Below are 17,365 nucleotides of genomic sequence, written 5' to 3' on the forward strand. Positions count from 1 at the left end.
CGGCAGCTCAGTGATAAAGAACCTGCCTGCAATGCAGAAGACCCAGGTTCGACCCCTGGGTCAGGAAGACTCCCTGGAGGAGGGCATGGCAGCCTAGTCCAGTGTTCTTGCCTAGAGAATCCCACTGACAGAGGGTCCTGGCGGGCTGCAGTCCATAGGGCTGCCCAGAGTTGGACCTGACTGAGTGCCTGAGCTGCAGCAACATTGTGCTGCCCCAGGGCGACGGGGGCGCGGCCAGGACGACGTGGGCACGGCCAGGGTGATGGGGGCGCCGCCAGGGTGATGGGAGGGCGCGGGGAGAGGCTGCAAGGAGGCCCCAAGACTAGGCTGGGGAGCAGGTCTTAATTCTGAGCCCAGTGTCAGACACAAGACTCGTGACTGGACCGAAAACAGACCCCGAGCATCTGGAGGCCGGGGAGCTCACCCGCTCCTCTTTAACAGGCTCCCAAAACCGAGCCTGGCAGCGCTGGATTGTGTAGTGAGGCCTGCCAGTGGAGGGCATGGCTTTATGAAACAGCTCCAGGAATGAGGAGCACAGGGCAGACGCGGGGCAGGCCAACAGGCAGACCTGCCGACGGGCCAGCCACATCCTGAGGGCCAGAGGGCAGCGAGATGGACTCTGCCAGGTGACAACGGGGTCAGAGACTCGAAGTCGGGAGGACACCCAACGGCCAGGGGGCGCAGGACACCAGGACCCACAGGCCCGGCCACGGGGCAGTGTCTGCGCCCCGAGACGGAAGGTCAGGCCCGCCCTGGTCTCTGGGCAGACAGTGGCCCTGGGCCTGTGGGCAGCGCTGCTTTGTGTCTGGAGTCACCCGGAGCCCTCCCCAGGCCCCGATGACTGGGTCTGTGCCTGGGGCACAGCAGGGGCGGCTGGTCACCATCACCATCACCAGGACCCCGGCTGCACGGCTCTGACCAGCAGCCTGGGCCCCGCGCCAGCCCCTCTGCAGGGATCCTGCCAGCTCTGCGCTGGGCCTGCCCGCCCAAGGCACCGGCTGCACCATCACCGAGCTCCAGGGGAGCACTGCCCAGGGTCCGTGCTGTGAGGGGGACAGGTGACAGTGACGCAGCCACCTCCAAGCCCCGAGAGGCTGCTTCTCCAGGGCAGCGGCCCTGGAGCGTCACGAGCCCACAGGCTGAGCGCTCAGGGCAGTCTGGCGAACACAGACAAGGTCCCGAAGGGATGAGAGCCTCTGAAGGCAGACTATCGGCCTCAAGAAGGCGCCGAGGCTCCAGGCAGAGGCCTGAAGACCACGGAAAGTGCCTTAGTGCTTCGGTGCCTTCATGAAGTGCGGGGCAGGGTCCCTGATCCTACTGACATCCTGTGAACCCTGCATGTCAAGATCAGTGCTGCCCAGGAGGGAGGCGGGGTGCTCAAGACCCCTTTCCATCTGACCGTCCGTCCATCCATCCATCCAGCAAGCAGGTACCGAGCGCCTCCTGTGTGCCAGGCACAGGGATGAGGCACACTAGCCTCTCTTCTCAAGGGCCACGTGCATCACAGGTGAAGCGCTCTGAGACGACGCTCATCGAAGGGACAAATGAACACAGGCTGTCGGGGGGAGGGGAGCCCACAGGCCACGGGGGCATTAGACTGGGGGTGCGTCAGGGGTAAGGGCACAGGGGTCTGCAGCGTGGTGCTGGGCACAGAGGGAGGTGGGCCTGAGAACAGTGGGCGGAGCTCAAGGACAGGCAGCTGCGTGCCTGTCAAAGCAGGGTAAGGGCCCCTCCAGGCCTCGGGCCACACGGACACTTCCAGGCTGGACCAGGGGATGAGAAGGAAGAGTCTGACAGCCTTGCTTCCAGGCTGCTTCCGTGGCCTCAGGGCCTACTGCAGACTGTCTGACCCCAGCTCTGAGAGCGCCGGCCCCAGGGCACGGCTGGGGGATCCGTCCTGCGTCTGCCTCTCGTGATGCAGCCCAACCAAGCCCCCAGGCCTCCTGACTTGTCCCTCCTACTGCTTAGTTCAGTAGGCAAGAAGAGCAGTGAGCACCCAGAGAGACGAAGCTGCATCGACACGCCTGGAGCTGCTGGGCAGGCACACACGCTCACACATGGGTCCACACTCATGCACACACACTCACACGGGTCCACACTCATGCACACACACTCACACGGGTCCACACTCATGTACACAACATACAAGGTCCACACTCATGCACACACACTCACACAGGCCCCCACTTATGTACACACACATGGGTCCACAATCATGCACACACACTCACACGCAGGTCCACACTCATGTACACACACACAGGCCCACACTTATGTACACACACTCACACGGGTCCACACTCATGAACACACACACGCAGGTCCACACTCATGTACACACACTCACACGGGTCCACACTCATGTACACACACACGCAGGTCCACACTCATGCACACATGCTCGCACGGGTCCACACTCATGCACACAACATACAAGGTCCACACACATGCACACACATATATACAGGTACACACTCGTGCACACACGCTCGCACAGGTCCACACTCATGCACACACACTCACACGGGTCCACACACATGTACACATTCACTCACAAGTGTCCACACTCATGCACACAACATACAAGGTCCACACATATGCACACACATATATACAGGTACACACTCATGCACACATGCTCACATGGATCCACACTCACGCACACACACTCACATGGGTCCACACATGTACACACTCACTCACAAGTGTCCACACTCATGCACACAACATACAAGGTCCACACACATGCACATACATATATACAGGTACACACTTGTACACACAAGCTCACACATGGGTCCACACTCACACACACACACAAGGGTCCACAAACATGTATACACGCTCACACACAGGTCCACACTCATGCACATATACACTCACACAGGTCCACACTCACACACGCTCATGCCCGGGTCCACACTCATGCACACACACTCACACGGGTCCACACACATGCACACGGGTCCACACACACGCTCACGGCTCCCTGGAAAACACAGAAGAATGAAGCCCTCTGGGGGTGTGGGAGTTACTAAGACAGGCTCTTCTCAAGAATTTGGCAGTTCAGAGGCTGCAGGCAGAAACTGTTACTAAAGTAACTCCCCCAGAACACCACCCAGCTTGCAGAAGCCTCCTCTGATCCAGCGTTGTGACGCCGGCTCCCCCCAGCCCTGCCTCACCTTGCATCTTCTCGAGTTTGCTCATGTATGAGCTGAAGAGAGAGTAGATGCGCTCGGTCTCTCGGTCCCCGTCGATGTCCAGCTGGATGTTTGCTGGGAGGCCACTGCCGAGAGCCAGTGGAGAGGAGGAGGGTCAGCTGTGATGTTGGTCATTTAGCGGCCCCTAAAGATGGAGGGCCCGGCCCCTCACTGGTCCCTGCCAGGGCTGGGGCACCAGCTGGCCACGACCTACCCGGTGCAGGGGGAGCAGCCAGTGGCCGTGTCTGAGGAGGCCCTGCAGCACAGCCAGTGGCCGTTCAGGTAGGCGGACGGGTGGTAGACGGCCAGGCGCTTCTGGTTGCGCTGGCTCACCTTGGTGAGGATGTCGGTCCAGGCCTTGGCCTCCACGCAGTTGTTGGCCTGGATGTACAGCGCCCGCTCGGGCTGGACGACCTGGAACATCTGAGAGCAAGGAGGGCTCAGGGGAGTGCACGGCAGAGCCCCCGCCTGGACCGTGAGGGCCGCGGCCGGCCGGGCCAACCTGCCCAGGTCGCGTGGGAGCAAGGTGAGGCAGCGAGGCTTGGCTGGCTCAGCCCTGCTCAGCTGGGCCAGGCGCTGCCTTTCCTGGGGCCCAGGTGCACTGCCGGCTTGCCCCCGGGATGGCTGAAGTGGATGTGGCCGTTACACAAGAGAGCCAGCTTCCCTGGGCCTCCTCCTTCCTTGAGTGAGACGGGCTTTGTGCAAGACACGCCCCAGCAGACCTGTCCATCCTCCCATCTGCGTCCCCAGACCGGCTTCGGGACCGGTGCACATGCTGTGGTCCATCTGAGAGGTGCCCCTCCCAGCCTGCCACTCTAGGGGCCCCTCCCCGCCCTCCAGGCAGATGCTATGTACTCCCTGAGGCTTCTCAGAGCTTCCGCTGCCTTTGCTGTTTATTAGTCACTCAACAAACACTCCTAAGCTCAAGGCATTGTCCAAAGTTCTGGGGACTCAGTGGCCCAAACAGAGTTTCTGCTCTTGTGAGCGTCTAGCCAGCCAGAAAGACAAGCGTGAATTCAGAGCACCTGGGCTGCATGGAGGAGGAGGCCTAGCGAGAGTCAGGAGAGACCCTCTGGGTAAACGGCCCTCCAGCTGCGGTCGGACGGGCCGCCTGGAGTTAGCTGAGCTGAGTGGGGCCGGTGAGTGGCAGGGACAAAGGCCCCTGGGGCAGCAAGGGCTGGGACCTCCCAGCAGACACAGCCATGCTGCCCACAGAAGGGCAGGGAGGTCAGCAGGCTTGACCCCGGGAGGGCTGTCAGGCTGGACTTGTCAGAGGGCACAGGGGGCCAAGAGTTAGAATATCAAAGTCCAAGGTGGCCTTTGCAAGGCGGGGAGGTGTGCCCAGTGAGGAAAGACAGAACAGGATTTGAACAATTCCCAGAGGAACTGGAGTTCAGGTTCCTGAGTGAAGAGCCAAGGCTCCTCTGGCCGGCCCCACCCACACAAGCACCGTCGCACAGGCCGCAGACTGCACAATCTGTTCACAGCTCCATCCCCGACAGAGGCAGCACCCTGGAGGAAGGCACTCTGTTCCGATCATCCTCATGGGCTGGACCCTCCGATAGGGCCTGCACACCACAAGCCTGCGAAAACGTCTCTCACATGGAGGAGGACGTTGGCCTACAGTTAGCCCATGGGAACCAGCTCTGTGGAGGCAGCAGGGAAAAGGACGCTGAAGTCAGGAACTTCCTCTAGTACTTCTCAGGACAGTTCTTGTAGGTATTATCATTGAGGAACCACTCTACGCCTGATGGAATGAGCGGCTCTGGTTGCTCCAGGGCACGGCTCCACACTGCGTCCCTCCCTGGATGCTGGGAGCGGGCTGTCCCCAGCCCCATCCTGGGGGGACCTGTCACTGGCCTGGGAGGGGCTGCGATGCTGTGCAGACACACAGGGCAGGACCAGGGCGCTGACCTCCCTCAGGCCCACAGACACCCTCGCACCTGCCACAAGGCCGCCTCCCTGCCCAAGAAATCGTCTCAGAGCGCCCTGGGGGCGGGGCAGGAAGCCAAGGTGAGGGGCCAGCGCAGGACGAGGGCGCCTGCCTCTGACCATCCGTCTAGCCAGCAACGAAGCCTCTGCGGCCGCGGGGTCAGCCTCAGACCAGACAGAGGCCAGGCGGACCCACCCTGTGCGGCTGGATGCAGCTGTGCGAGCCAGACCTCCTGCAGGGGCCAGCGCGGGGGACAGACAGGTGCGGGGCGGGCAGACCAGGCTTGGCTGGGGTCTGCGAGCCGGGAGAGGGGCTGGGGGACACTGGGCGCTCGGCCTGGAGGGGCTTACGGCAGCGGCTCGGGGCAGTGGCGTGAAGATGCGGAGGCGGGTCTGGGGCCCCACAGGCGGCCCAGGCCGGCGCCACCCCCATGTGAGGGGGTGAGCTCCTGGCCAGACCCAGGCGCTCTTCCTTGGGATGGTCATGGGGGAGTGGCCTCGAGACACCAGGGTGCTCAGTGACCTCGGAGGACGCAGACGCCTAGGGCCTCGAGGACACCCCACTGAGCCCCCCGAGGCCCCAGCAGCGCCCCGAAGGGCACGGGAGGCAACTTGTCTGAACACTGAAACGAAACCCCTCCTCACGGGAGTGTCCTTTGTGCAAAGGGCTCCAGATGACCCTCCTCGGTCAGGATTCCCAGGGTCCTGCTCAACCAGACCGTCCCCCGAACCACAAACCACGACAACTCAACAAATAAGGGGAACCGACTACGCGGAGCCCCTTGCTGAGCTCTGCTTGCCGTTTGCCTGGCCTGTGACCACCCTGAGGGTGACCATCGTCTGCAGAGAAGGGCGCAGGTGCTGACCGCCCGGCCAGGTGGCCCCTGCCCACTCCATCCACCTGATGAACGGGCGTCCTGGCCACCACCTTCCTCAGGGAGACCCCAGTGGGGCCATCTCTCCATTCACCCAGCCCTTGGGACACAGAGACAAGCCTCAGAAAAGAGAGGCTCAGGCTGGGGCTGCCGAGCAGATGCCTACACTCTTGAGGGGGCTTTGCCCACTGACGGCTGTATGACGGGGCCCACGCTGTCCGCCACCCTCCCAGTCGCAGTCAGGGTCTCTTAGGAAGATCAGCGAATCGTGTGTAGGATTTCAAGTTTTATCTGTTAGTATTTATACCCTATCTGCCTTCAAAAAGACTGCACATGACTTACACAATACGCATCTGATGAAACCGAAAAAATAGAAAAAGTATTTTAAAAATTAGGAGCAGAATTAGAGAAGAGAGATGGGAGCAGACAGGACAGACAGGGCCTGAGCGCGCAGGTCTTCCGAGGAAAACAGACAACCCAGAAAAGCCCTTGGATCAGGCTCTGGGAAGACAGCTGAGGGAGGTGGGACTCAGGGCCAGGACCCCACAGTGCCTGCATGAGGCTGCAGGGGCCTCTTGGAGAGCGGGTCGTCCAGGTACCCAGTGTGGACCCTGTGCCCCCCTCGGCGCCTCGCAGGGGCACAGGAGGGACGAGGTGACCATGTGGCCGGGGTGGGCACGCGTTTCCTCCTCCCCAGCGTGTGGAGGGGCTCACCAGGCAGAACTCGGCCACTATCCCCCACCCGCATGGTCCCCACGGCATCAGGGGAGCAGAGGCAAAGCAGGGGTCCCCAGCTGTTTGCCAGCGTCCGGTTGGTCAGCAGAGGTGGACCTCTGGGAGGCCCATCAGGATGGGGGGCCCCACAGCTTCCACCCGAAGCTGACTTTGAGGGAAACCCCTCGGGTCCTGGCCGACCTGACAGGCAGGGTGGGCTCTCTGCTTCACAGGTCCAGGAGCAGACCAGGACCCGGGGCAGGCGGTCGGGGGGTGGGTAGGGGCTGGGACTCACGTTCTTCATCTTGAAGGACTCCTCCTCCAGCGGCTCCACGGCCAGGATGTTCTCGATGGGGATGCTGCAGAGAGGCGGGTCCCCTGCGGCAGAGCACGCCGTGAGCGCCAGGAGGGGCCGGCCTCCCTGCAGGTTTCCCTGCAGGTTCCCATGGGCCTCGAGGCCCCTGGGGATGCCCACCATCCAGACCAGGCCACCCACACGGGACAAGAGCGTCCTCCCGGAGACCCTGACCCCCACGCTCAGCCATGGAGGGCCAACCGCTCCGCATGCCACCCAGGCCACCCTCTTGGAGCCCCTGCCTCCCGTGTAAGGGAGTGCTCACCCCAAAAGCAACCTGGACCCCACGGGGCCCAAGATGAGGCTCTGGTCCCTTGGAATAAAATATATGAAGACAAGTAAAAAGTGACCTTTTCTTCCTACCTTTGCTTTTCTGGTAGGTGAATTCATGGTTTGTCAGGCGGAACCATCTTTTCTTAAAATTCTTCATCCCAAATCGTTTTCTCCCTTGTGCCCTCTTAATCATGAACCTGTCGTGAACAGGACAGTCTGTGGGTAAGTGGCCGAGGGCTGGGGCCAGGGCACCTGCCTGCTCGCCCCCGCAGGCCAAAGTCACAGGATCAGAACAGCTCACCACTTCCACTCCTGTGCCATCTGACGCAGACTACGGGGTTTCAGTATCTTATTTCCAAGGGACAGGACTGAAGCATCAAAAATGAAGGCCTCTCCTTTTGCAAAGTTTAGCCCCTGTGCTGGTGCCAACTGCCAGCCTCAGGTTGCGGGCTGCTGACAGCCTTGGTCTACCAGAGCTCCACCAAGGAGCCCCCCCCTCCCGCCCCGAACCGTGGGCTGAAGGTGCTCCCAGAGCCGGTGCGGCAGTAGGGCCCGGCCCCGCGTGTTCTGGAGGCAAAGACAGCAGAAAGCCGGCTGCTGCGGGCTGCAGCCTGTGCTCTGAGCCCCGGCGGGGGACGCTTCTGCCTGAGGGCTGATGGAAGGCAGGGCCCTCAGACTCTGGTGAGGGAGCCACCGGGCAGAAGCCTCTGACTACTCGGGGGCCATTCAGTCTCCCCCCGGCCCCGCCTGCAGACAGGCATTCCCTGCCTCGCAGCCTCAGCAGAGAACGAGCGCAGGGGAGCAGCCCTGAGGTGTCTCAGAGCCACAGCGCGAGGCCCAGGCAGCTCTGGACGCCCCTGGCCCCGCGGGCAGGCCCCTGGCCCCGAGCCTCTCTCCCGCCACCTCACCCTTCCTTAAGCAGGATGGGCTGCTGCACGCTCTTGGGGTCTCTCCTCCCGGAGGATGAGATCAAATCCAGGAACTGAGGCGGGACAGAAAGCAGACAGTTAAGGGGAGGCTGTGAGAACTGCCCGGGCGCCCTGCGTCTCCTCCTGCAGCCAGAGAAGAGGCGGGTTTGGGCGTGGGTACAAGCAGGGCCCCTCTGGGAGCCACGGAGGCCGGCCCCCCCGCCGAGCCCGCCCCTCCCGGGAAGGTCTCTGCACCCAGAGCTGCTGCTGCTCCTGAGAGCCGCCAGGCCGCAGGCGACTCGGGGAGGTTCCCCCCACCTCTCCCGGAGCTCGAAGCCGCCCCGGCTCCCTGCCACCCTGCTCAGTTCAGCCTCCCACGAGTCGCCCACCTCAGCCTCTGTCAGTCTGGGCAACTGATGCTGCGACTTACGTTTTTCACCGCGTCAGCGTACTTCTGCTCGTTGAAGAACTCGTAGAACACAGCCATGTAGGACTCCTTAAAACTGGCCTAAGAAAGAAAAGGTCACTTAAACGAAGCCTGAGGTCGCTTGGCCCAAACCCGAAAGACCTGGAGCTTGGCCGCGACAAGCTCAGCTCGGGGCCACAAGAGGCCGGCCTCTCTCCCCAGCAGCGCGGAGCGCAGGCACCCCCTGCCACAGAGGCCTGCCGCACACCACAGGAGGGGCTCCACTCAAGCTGTGCTTAAAATGCCAACTACGCGGGGTCCTGGTCCTGGGTGAGACCTGTCACGCATGACTCAACACCCTTCGCGGGCATGTGGCTCCCAGATGCATTGCTGGGATGGGGAGGTCCTCAGTTTCAGGAGTCAGGTCAACAGCAGGAGGAACCTGGGGGCCTCTGTCCACACGAGTCACTTTATTGTAAGGGGGTCTGTGCAGGCCTCAGCCTGGCAGGGGCCCGCTCATTGCTTTGGCTGACAGATGCTGGGCTGACAGACGGACGGAGTGTGGGGCTTCAGTCTGCTTCTGTGTGTGTCACTTAGGTTCCGAGAAAGCTGACTGGCCTGCAGGGGCTGCTCTCTGCAGGGCCAGAGGCTGGGGTCACGCGGGACTATGAACTCAGGAGAAGGGCAGGGGCTGCTCTCTGCAGGGCCAGAGGCTGGGGGCACGCGGGACTATGAACTCAGGAGAAGGGCAGGGGCTGCTCTCTGCAGGGCCAGAGGCTGGGGGCACGCGGGACTATGAACTCAGGAGAAGGGCAGGGGCTGCTGTCTGCAGGGCCTGGGGTGGGGGTGGGGTACGTGGGGCTGCGGACACAGGAGAAGGGCAGGGCTGCTGTCTGCAGGGCCGGGGGCATGCAGGGCCGTGAACTCAGTAGAAGGGCAGGGGTAGGGGCCCTGTGAGTCACAGCTCAACACTTTCCCAGCAGAGCCCAACGGACCCGCCTCTGAAGGGCGGCCGTGCCACCGGCCCCTACACCGCTGCCCTCATGTACAGATTTCCCGGCCCCACACGCCAGTCTCGAGGGAGCCCTGTGAAATGGAGACAGGTGAGCTTGGGCCTGGGGAAAGAGCGGCTGCCTCTAGCTGTGCGTGAACAAGGCTTTGGTCACTGGGCGGCACCCCAACTTCCTTAAAACGCTCAGGCTGAGAACGCCCAGCTGTGCAGTGCAGCTGGGCAGTGTCTGCGCTAAGGGCATATGTCCGTGGGTCCACATAGCAACGGGAGTGCCAGCCACTGACAGGGGACGTCACCACGCACAGGTGACGTCACAGCCCACAGGGGACATCACCACCTGCAGGACAGTCACCACGCACAGGTGACATCACCGCCCACGGGGACGTCACCACCTGCAGGACAGTCACCACGCACAGGTGACATCACCGCCCACGGGGACGTCACCACCTGCAGGACACTCACCACGCACAGGTGACATCACCGCCCACGGGGACGTCACCACCTGCAGGACACTCACCACGCACAGGTGACGTCACCGCCCACGGGGACGTCACCACCTGCAGGACACTCACCACGCACAGGTGACGTCACTGCCCACGGGGACGTCACCCCCTGCAGGACAGTCACTCCGCACAGGTGACATCACAGCCCACGGGGACGTCACCACCTGCAGGACACTCACCACGCACAGGTGACGTCACTGCCCACGGGGACGTCACCACCTGCAGGACAGTCACCACGCACAGGTGACATCACTGCCCACGGGGACGTCACCACCTGCAGGACACTCACCACCTGCAGGACACTCACCACGCACAGGTGACATCACCGCCCACGGGGACGTCACCACCTGCAGGACACTCACCACGCACAGGTGACATCACCACCCACGGGGACGTCACCACCTGCAGGACACTCACCACGCACAGGTGACGTCACTGCCCACGGGGACGTCACCACCTGCAGGACAGTCACCACGCACAGGTGACATCACTGCCCACGGGGACGTCACCACCTGCAGGACAGTCACCACGCACAGGTGACATCACCGCCCACGGGGACGTCACCACCTGCAGGACACTCACCACCTGCAGGACACTCACCACGCACAGGTGACATCACCACCCACGGGGACGTCACCACCTGCAGGACACTCACCACGCACAGGTGACGTCACTGCCCACGGGGACGTCACCACCTGCAGGACAGTCACCACCTGCAGGACACTCACCACGCACAGGTGACATCACCACCCACGGGGACGTCACCACCTGCAGGACACTCACCACGCACAGGTGACATCACCACCCACGGGGACGTCACCACCTGCAGGACACTCACCACGCACAGGTGACATCACCACCCACGGGGACGTCACCACCTGCAGGACACTCACCACGCACAGGTGACGTCACTGCCCACGGGGACGTCACCACCTGCAGGACAGTCACCACGCACAGGTGACATCACTGCCCACGGGGACGTCACCACCTGCAGGACAGTCACCACGCACAGGTGACATCACCGCCCACGGGGACGTCACCACCTGCAGGACACTCACCACCTGCAGGACACTCACCACGCACAGGTGACATCACCACCCACGGGGACGTCACCACCTGCAGGACAGTCACCACGCACAGGTGACGTCACTGCCCACGGGGACGTCACCACCTGCAGGACAGTCACCACCTGCAGGACACTCACCACGCACAGGTGACATCACCACCCACGGGGACGTCACCACCTGCAGGACACTCACCACGCACAGGTGACATCACCACCCACGGGGACGTCACCACCTGCAGGACACTCACCACGCACAGGTGACATCACCACCCACGGGGACGTCACCACCTGCAGGACAGTCACCACACACAAGTGACGTCACAGCCCACAGGGGACATCACCACCTGCAGGACAGTCACCACGCACAGGTGACATCACCGCCCACGGGGACGTCACCACCTGCAGGACACTCACCACGCACAGGTGACGTCACTGCCCACGGGGACGTCACCACCTGCAGGACAGTCACCACCTGCAGGACAGTCACCACGCACAGGTGACATCACCACCCACGGGGACGTCACCACCTGCAGGACACTCACCACGCACAGGTGACATCACTGCCCACGGGGACGTCACCACCTGCAGGACAGTCACCACCTGCAGGACACTCACCACGCACAGGTGACGTACCACCTGCAGGGACAGTCACCACCTGCAGGACAGTCACCACGCACAGGTGACATCACCACCCACGGGGACGTCACCACCTGCAGGACACTCACCACGCACAGGTGACGTCACTGCCCACGGGGACGTCACCACCTGCAGGACAGTCACCATGCACAGGTGACATCACCACCCACGGGGACGTCACCACCTGCAGGACACTCACCACGCACAGGTGACGTACCACCTGCAGGGACAGTCACCACCTGCAGGACAGTCACCACACACAAGTGACGTCACAGCCCACAGGGGACATCACCACCTGCAGGACAGTCACCACGCACAGGTGACATCACTGCCCACGGGGACGTCACCACCTGCAGGACACTCACCACGCACAGGTGACGTACCACCTGCAGGGACAGTCACCACCTGCAGGACACTCACCACGCACAGGTGACATCACAGCCCACAGGGGACATCACCACCTGCAGGACACTCACCACGCACAGGTGACATCACTGCCCACGGGGACGTCACCACCTGCAGGGACAGTCACCACCTGCAGGACACTCACCACGCACAGGTGACATCACCACCCACGGGGACGTCACCACCTGCAGGACAGTCACCACCTGCAGGACACTCACCACGCACAGGTGACGTACCACCTGCAGGGACAGTCACCACCTGCAGGACAGTCACCACGCACAGGTGACATCACCACCCACGGGGACGTCACCACCTGCAGGACACTCACCACGCACAGGTGACGTCACTGCCCACGGGGACGTCACCACCTGCAGGACAGTCACCACCTGCAGGACACTCACCACGCACAGGTGACATCACCACCCACGGGGACGTCACCACCTGCAGGACACTCACCACGCACAGGTGACGTACCACCTGCAGGGACAGTCACCACCTGCAGGACAGTCACCACACACAAGTGACGTCACAGCCCACGGGGGATGTCACCACCTGCAGGACACTCACCACGCACAGGTGACATCACCACCCACGGGGACGTCACCACCTGCAGGACACTCACCACGCACAGGTGACATCACTGCCCATGGGGACGTCACCACCTGCAGGACAGTCACCACCTGCAGGACACTCACCACGCACAGGTGACATACCACCTGCAGGGACAATCACCACCTGCAGGACAGTCACCACACACAGGTGACATCACCACCCACGGGGACGTCACCACCTGCAGGACACTCACCACACACAAGTGACGTCACAGCCCACGGGGGATGTCACCACCTGCAGGACACTCACCACGCACAGGTGACGTCAGTGCCCACAGGGGACATCACCACCTGCAGGACAGTCACCACGCACAGGTGACGTCACAGCCCACAGGGGACATCACCACCTGCAGGACAGTCACCACGCACAGGTGACATCACCACCCACGGGGACGTCACCACCTGCAGGACACTCACCACGCACAGGTGACGTCACTGCCCACGGGGACGTCACCACCTGCAGGACAGTCACCACCTGCAGGACACTCACCACGCACAGGTGACATCACCACCCACGGGGACGTCACCACCTGCAGGACACTCACCACGCACAGGTGACGTACCACCTGCAGGGACAGTCACCACCTGCAGGACAGTCACCACACACAAGTGACGTCACAGCCCACGGGGGATGTCACCACCTGCAGGACACTCACCACGCACAGGTGACATCACTGCCCACGGGGACGTCACCACCTGCAGGACAGTCACCACCTGCAGGACACTCACCACGCACAGGTGACATACCACCTGCAGGGACAGTCACCACCTGCAGGACAGTCACCACACACAAGTGACGTCACAGCCCACGGGGACGTCACCACCTGCAGGACACTCACCACGCACAGGTGACATCACAGCCCACGGGGACGTCACCCCCTGCAGGACAGTCACTACGCACAGGTGATGTCACCACCCACGGGAGACGTCCCACTGGCAGGGACAGTCACCATGCACAGGTGACATCACAGCCCACGGGGGATGTCATCACCTGCAGGACAGTCACTCCGCACAGGTGACATCACCACCCATGGGGGATGTCATCACCTGCAGGACAGTCACCATGCACAGGTGATGCCACCACCCACAGGAGACGTCCCACCGGCAGGGACAGTCACCCCGTACAGGTGACATCACAGCCCACAGGGACGTCACCACCTGCAGGACAGTCAACATGCACAGGTGATGTCACTACCCACGGGGGATGTCATCACCTGCAGGACAGTCACCATGCACAGGTGACATCACAGCCCACGGGGGATGTCATCACCTGCAGGTCACTCCGCACAGGTGACATCACAGCCCACGGGAACGTCACCCCCTGCAGGACAGTCACTACGCACAGGTGATGTCACCACCCATGGGAGACGTCCCACCGGCAGGGACAGTCACCATGCACAGGTGACGTCACAGCCCATGGAGGACGTCACCACCTGCAGGACAGTTGCTACACACAGGTGATGTCACCACCCACAGGGACGTCACCACCTGCAGGACAGTCACCCCATACAGGTGACATCACAGCCCACAGGGACATCACCACCTGCAGGACAGTCAACATGCACAGGTGATGTCACCACCCACGGGAGACGTCCCACTGGCAGGGACAGTCACCCCGTACAGGTGACATCACAGCCCACAGGGACGTCACCCCCTGCAGGACAGTCACCACGCACAGGTGATGTCAACACCCATGGGGGACGTCACCACCTGCAGGACAGTCACTCCGCACAGGTGACATCACAGCCCACGGGGACGTCACCCCCTGCAGGACAGTCACTACGCACAGGTGATGTCACCACCCACGGGAGACGTCCCACTGGCAGGGACAGTCACCACGCACAGGTGACGTCACAGCCCATGGAGGACATCACCACCTGCAGGACAGTCGCTACACACAGGTGATGTCACCACCCACAGGGACGTCACCACCTGCAGGACAGTCACCCCGTACAGGTGACATCACCACCCATGGGGGACGTCACCACCTGCAGGACAGTCACCATGCACAGGTGATGTCACCACCCACAGGAGACGTCCCACCGGCAGGGACAGTCACCCCGTACAGGTGACATCACAGCCCACAGGGATGTCACCACCTGCAGGACAGTCACCATGCACAGGTGATGCCACCACCCACAGGAGACGTCCCACCGGCAGGGACAGTCACCCCGTACAGGTGACGTCAGCGCCCACAGGGGACATCACCACCTGCAGGACAGTCACCACGCACAGGTGAACTCACTGCCCAACGGGATGGTCACTGTGTATAGGTGATGTGACTTCACTGCCCACAGGGACGTCACACCTTCAGGGGATGCCACTGTCACCTGCTGTTACCCTGTTCCTCCCAAGGGCGCTCTTATAGCCTTATATGGGGGGGCCAGACTGCGACTCTCCTCATCCTATTACTTCATGCCCTCTTTCGTGCTGAAAAGAGAATTAAAGTCAGTGACTCACAGACTTGGACTTGGACAGACTGCCTAGAGTCTGAATGGTCTTCGAAACAAGGGTCAGCGTCCTCGATGTCTGTGGGTCCTGCCAGAGACGAGAAGGTGACATTCTCTCAGACGAGCTGTGACTGAGCCCAGAACTGCCACCAACAAAAGGAAGGACACCCCTAAAAGCTGTCCCGTCGCGAGTGTCATCTGTGGGGAGCAGCTAAACCCAGAAGTGCTGGGTTCTCAGGTCCCTGTGGACCCTCCGCCTGTCCGGTCTGGGAACTGCTGAAGAGGCGAGCCCTCCGGCCACCCACACCCAGTGCTACCAACCAAGGGGATCTCTGGCCACGTCTCCCAGGACCCTGCCCAGGGGCCCCTCGCCCCCGACACCACTCACAGGCTGGACTCAAACCCAGGAACGGGCCATCACCCCGGGCTTTCCACCAAGCATGGGGGCCGCCTGGCACTTTGTCCATGAGGGCGTGGGCCTCGCTCACGGTCATGGAGGGAGTTCAGAAGTCCATGCTGACCACCCAAGGTCAGGGACACTCTGTCTTCCCCTGGGGGGCAGAGTGGCGTCAGCCCTCAGCTGAAGCCCTGGTCACACCCTCCGACGGTTTTAATGACGTGACTTAGATCAGAATGTCTCAGCGCCTCCCCGAAATAAGGACTTGAGGGCCCGCGGCTCATCCATAACCCAGTCATCACACGGAGCTGTCCGCACCTTCCCCTCCTCGGCTAGCAGCACCTTCCCTAACCCCCCGCTGGTCCGCGGGGCGGGACGGGTCAGGAGGGCTGGGCGGCGCAGGCGGGCTAGGCGGGCTGGGCGGGGCAGGGCGGCTGGGCGGGGCCTGAGGGATGGGCGGGGCAGGCAGGCTGGGCGGGGCCGGAGGCGGCTGGGCGGGGCCGGAGCGCTGGGCGGGGCCGGAGCGCTGGGCGGGGCCAGAGGGGGGACCGGGCCGGAGGGCTGGCCGGGTCTGGCTGACTAGTTCTCGTGTGCTGTGTTTGAGGCTCACTCACCGTGTGGTGGGGCGTGAGCTGGAAGAGGTTGGGGGACAGGATGGCTGGAGCGAAGAACCGCAGGAAAATGAAGCTGCTCACAGCTGTGTACCGCACGTCCAGGTCATCTGTGGTGGAGACAGACAGACAGACTCGTCTGGCTTCCGGAGCCACAGGGAGAAACCGAGCCCGGGAAGAAAACGGGAGACTCTGGGACGAAGCTCGGCTGCGAGCTGCGATTCCCCAGGCAGGGCCTGGCTCCCCCAGGGGCGGGCGTAGACAGCGGAGTGTAGACGGGGGAGGGGCAGACAGGGAGCCCTCCACACTGGTGGCTGGCCCGTCCCCGCAGCAACGGCTGGAGCCCTGACCCTGATGGGAGCTTCGAGTCCCCTGCGGCCTGGAGGCCTCTCCACAAGGCGCCCACGGGCACTCACCCTGGAAGCGCTTGGCGGCCGCCTCCCGCAGGGAGAAGAAGATGTCACACATGACGGTGGGGCAGCTCACCCCCGACTTGGTGATGACGCTGAACACGCGGTCCACAAACTGCCGCAGGTTCTCCTGCAAAGGCGGAGGGCAGTGCCGGCTGAACCCAGCTGTCCCGGGGCTGCGGAGCCGGTCGCTCACCCAGGGCCCTTGGGCGAGACTTCCCACCACAGGTCAGGACCAGCGTGCTGTGGAGTCCAGACCCCACATCCAACCAGGGAGGGTGTAGGGGCACTTTGTGGCCCTGGCCCTGCCAACCAAAGGCCCATAGATGGCACCACGGGATGTGACCTCGGAAGGCCAGGACCCCTCTGGGCTCTTTAGAAGCACAGACAGTGTGATCCGCCTGAGCCGAGTGTGGTGGCTGGTGCCCGGTGGCCCCCACAGCACTGCAGTTCAGGTGCCCGGGGTCCCACAGCCCTGCTGGTCCCAAGCGCGCGGCAGGGTGCGTGGGTCTCACCATGTTGCTCTCCAGGCTCTCGCCGTCCTTCAGCCTCACGGGGTCGATCTCACAGGGCTTATGACTCTGGCAAATCTACAGAGAGC

General features: G+C 62.7%; 1 protein-coding gene across 2 annotated transcripts in view; it reads right to left on the reverse strand.

The window, feature by feature from the left end:
* RASA3 (RAS p21 protein activator 3) overlaps positions 1-17,365 on the reverse strand; it is an 85,214-nt gene that overhangs the window by 3,889 nt on the left and 63,960 nt on the right. For both annotated transcript variants that reach the window (XM_068984575.1, XM_068984574.1), the window contains exons 13-22: positions 17,280-17,354; positions 16,771-16,894; positions 16,358-16,464; positions 15,357-15,434; positions 8,688-8,765; positions 8,258-8,331; positions 7,440-7,546; positions 7,017-7,099; positions 3,415-3,623; positions 3,183-3,286 (exon numbers count right to left, since the gene is read on the reverse strand). In XM_068984575.1, the coding sequence (XP_068840676.1) occupies positions 3,183-3,286; positions 3,415-3,623; positions 7,017-7,099; positions 7,440-7,546; positions 8,258-8,331; positions 8,688-8,765; positions 15,357-15,434; positions 16,358-16,464; positions 16,771-16,894; positions 17,280-17,354 (1,039 nt within the window). The remainder of the gene's footprint in view (positions 1-3,182; positions 3,287-3,414; positions 3,624-7,016; positions 7,100-7,439; positions 7,547-8,257; positions 8,332-8,687; positions 8,766-15,356; positions 15,435-16,357; positions 16,465-16,770; positions 16,895-17,279; positions 17,355-17,365) is intronic.

This window comes from Capricornis sumatraensis, chromosome 12 (genome assembly GCF_032405125.1).
Source record: "Capricornis sumatraensis isolate serow.1 chromosome 12, serow.2, whole genome shotgun sequence".
NCBI lineage: Eukaryota > Metazoa > Chordata > Mammalia > Artiodactyla > Bovidae > Capricornis > Capricornis sumatraensis.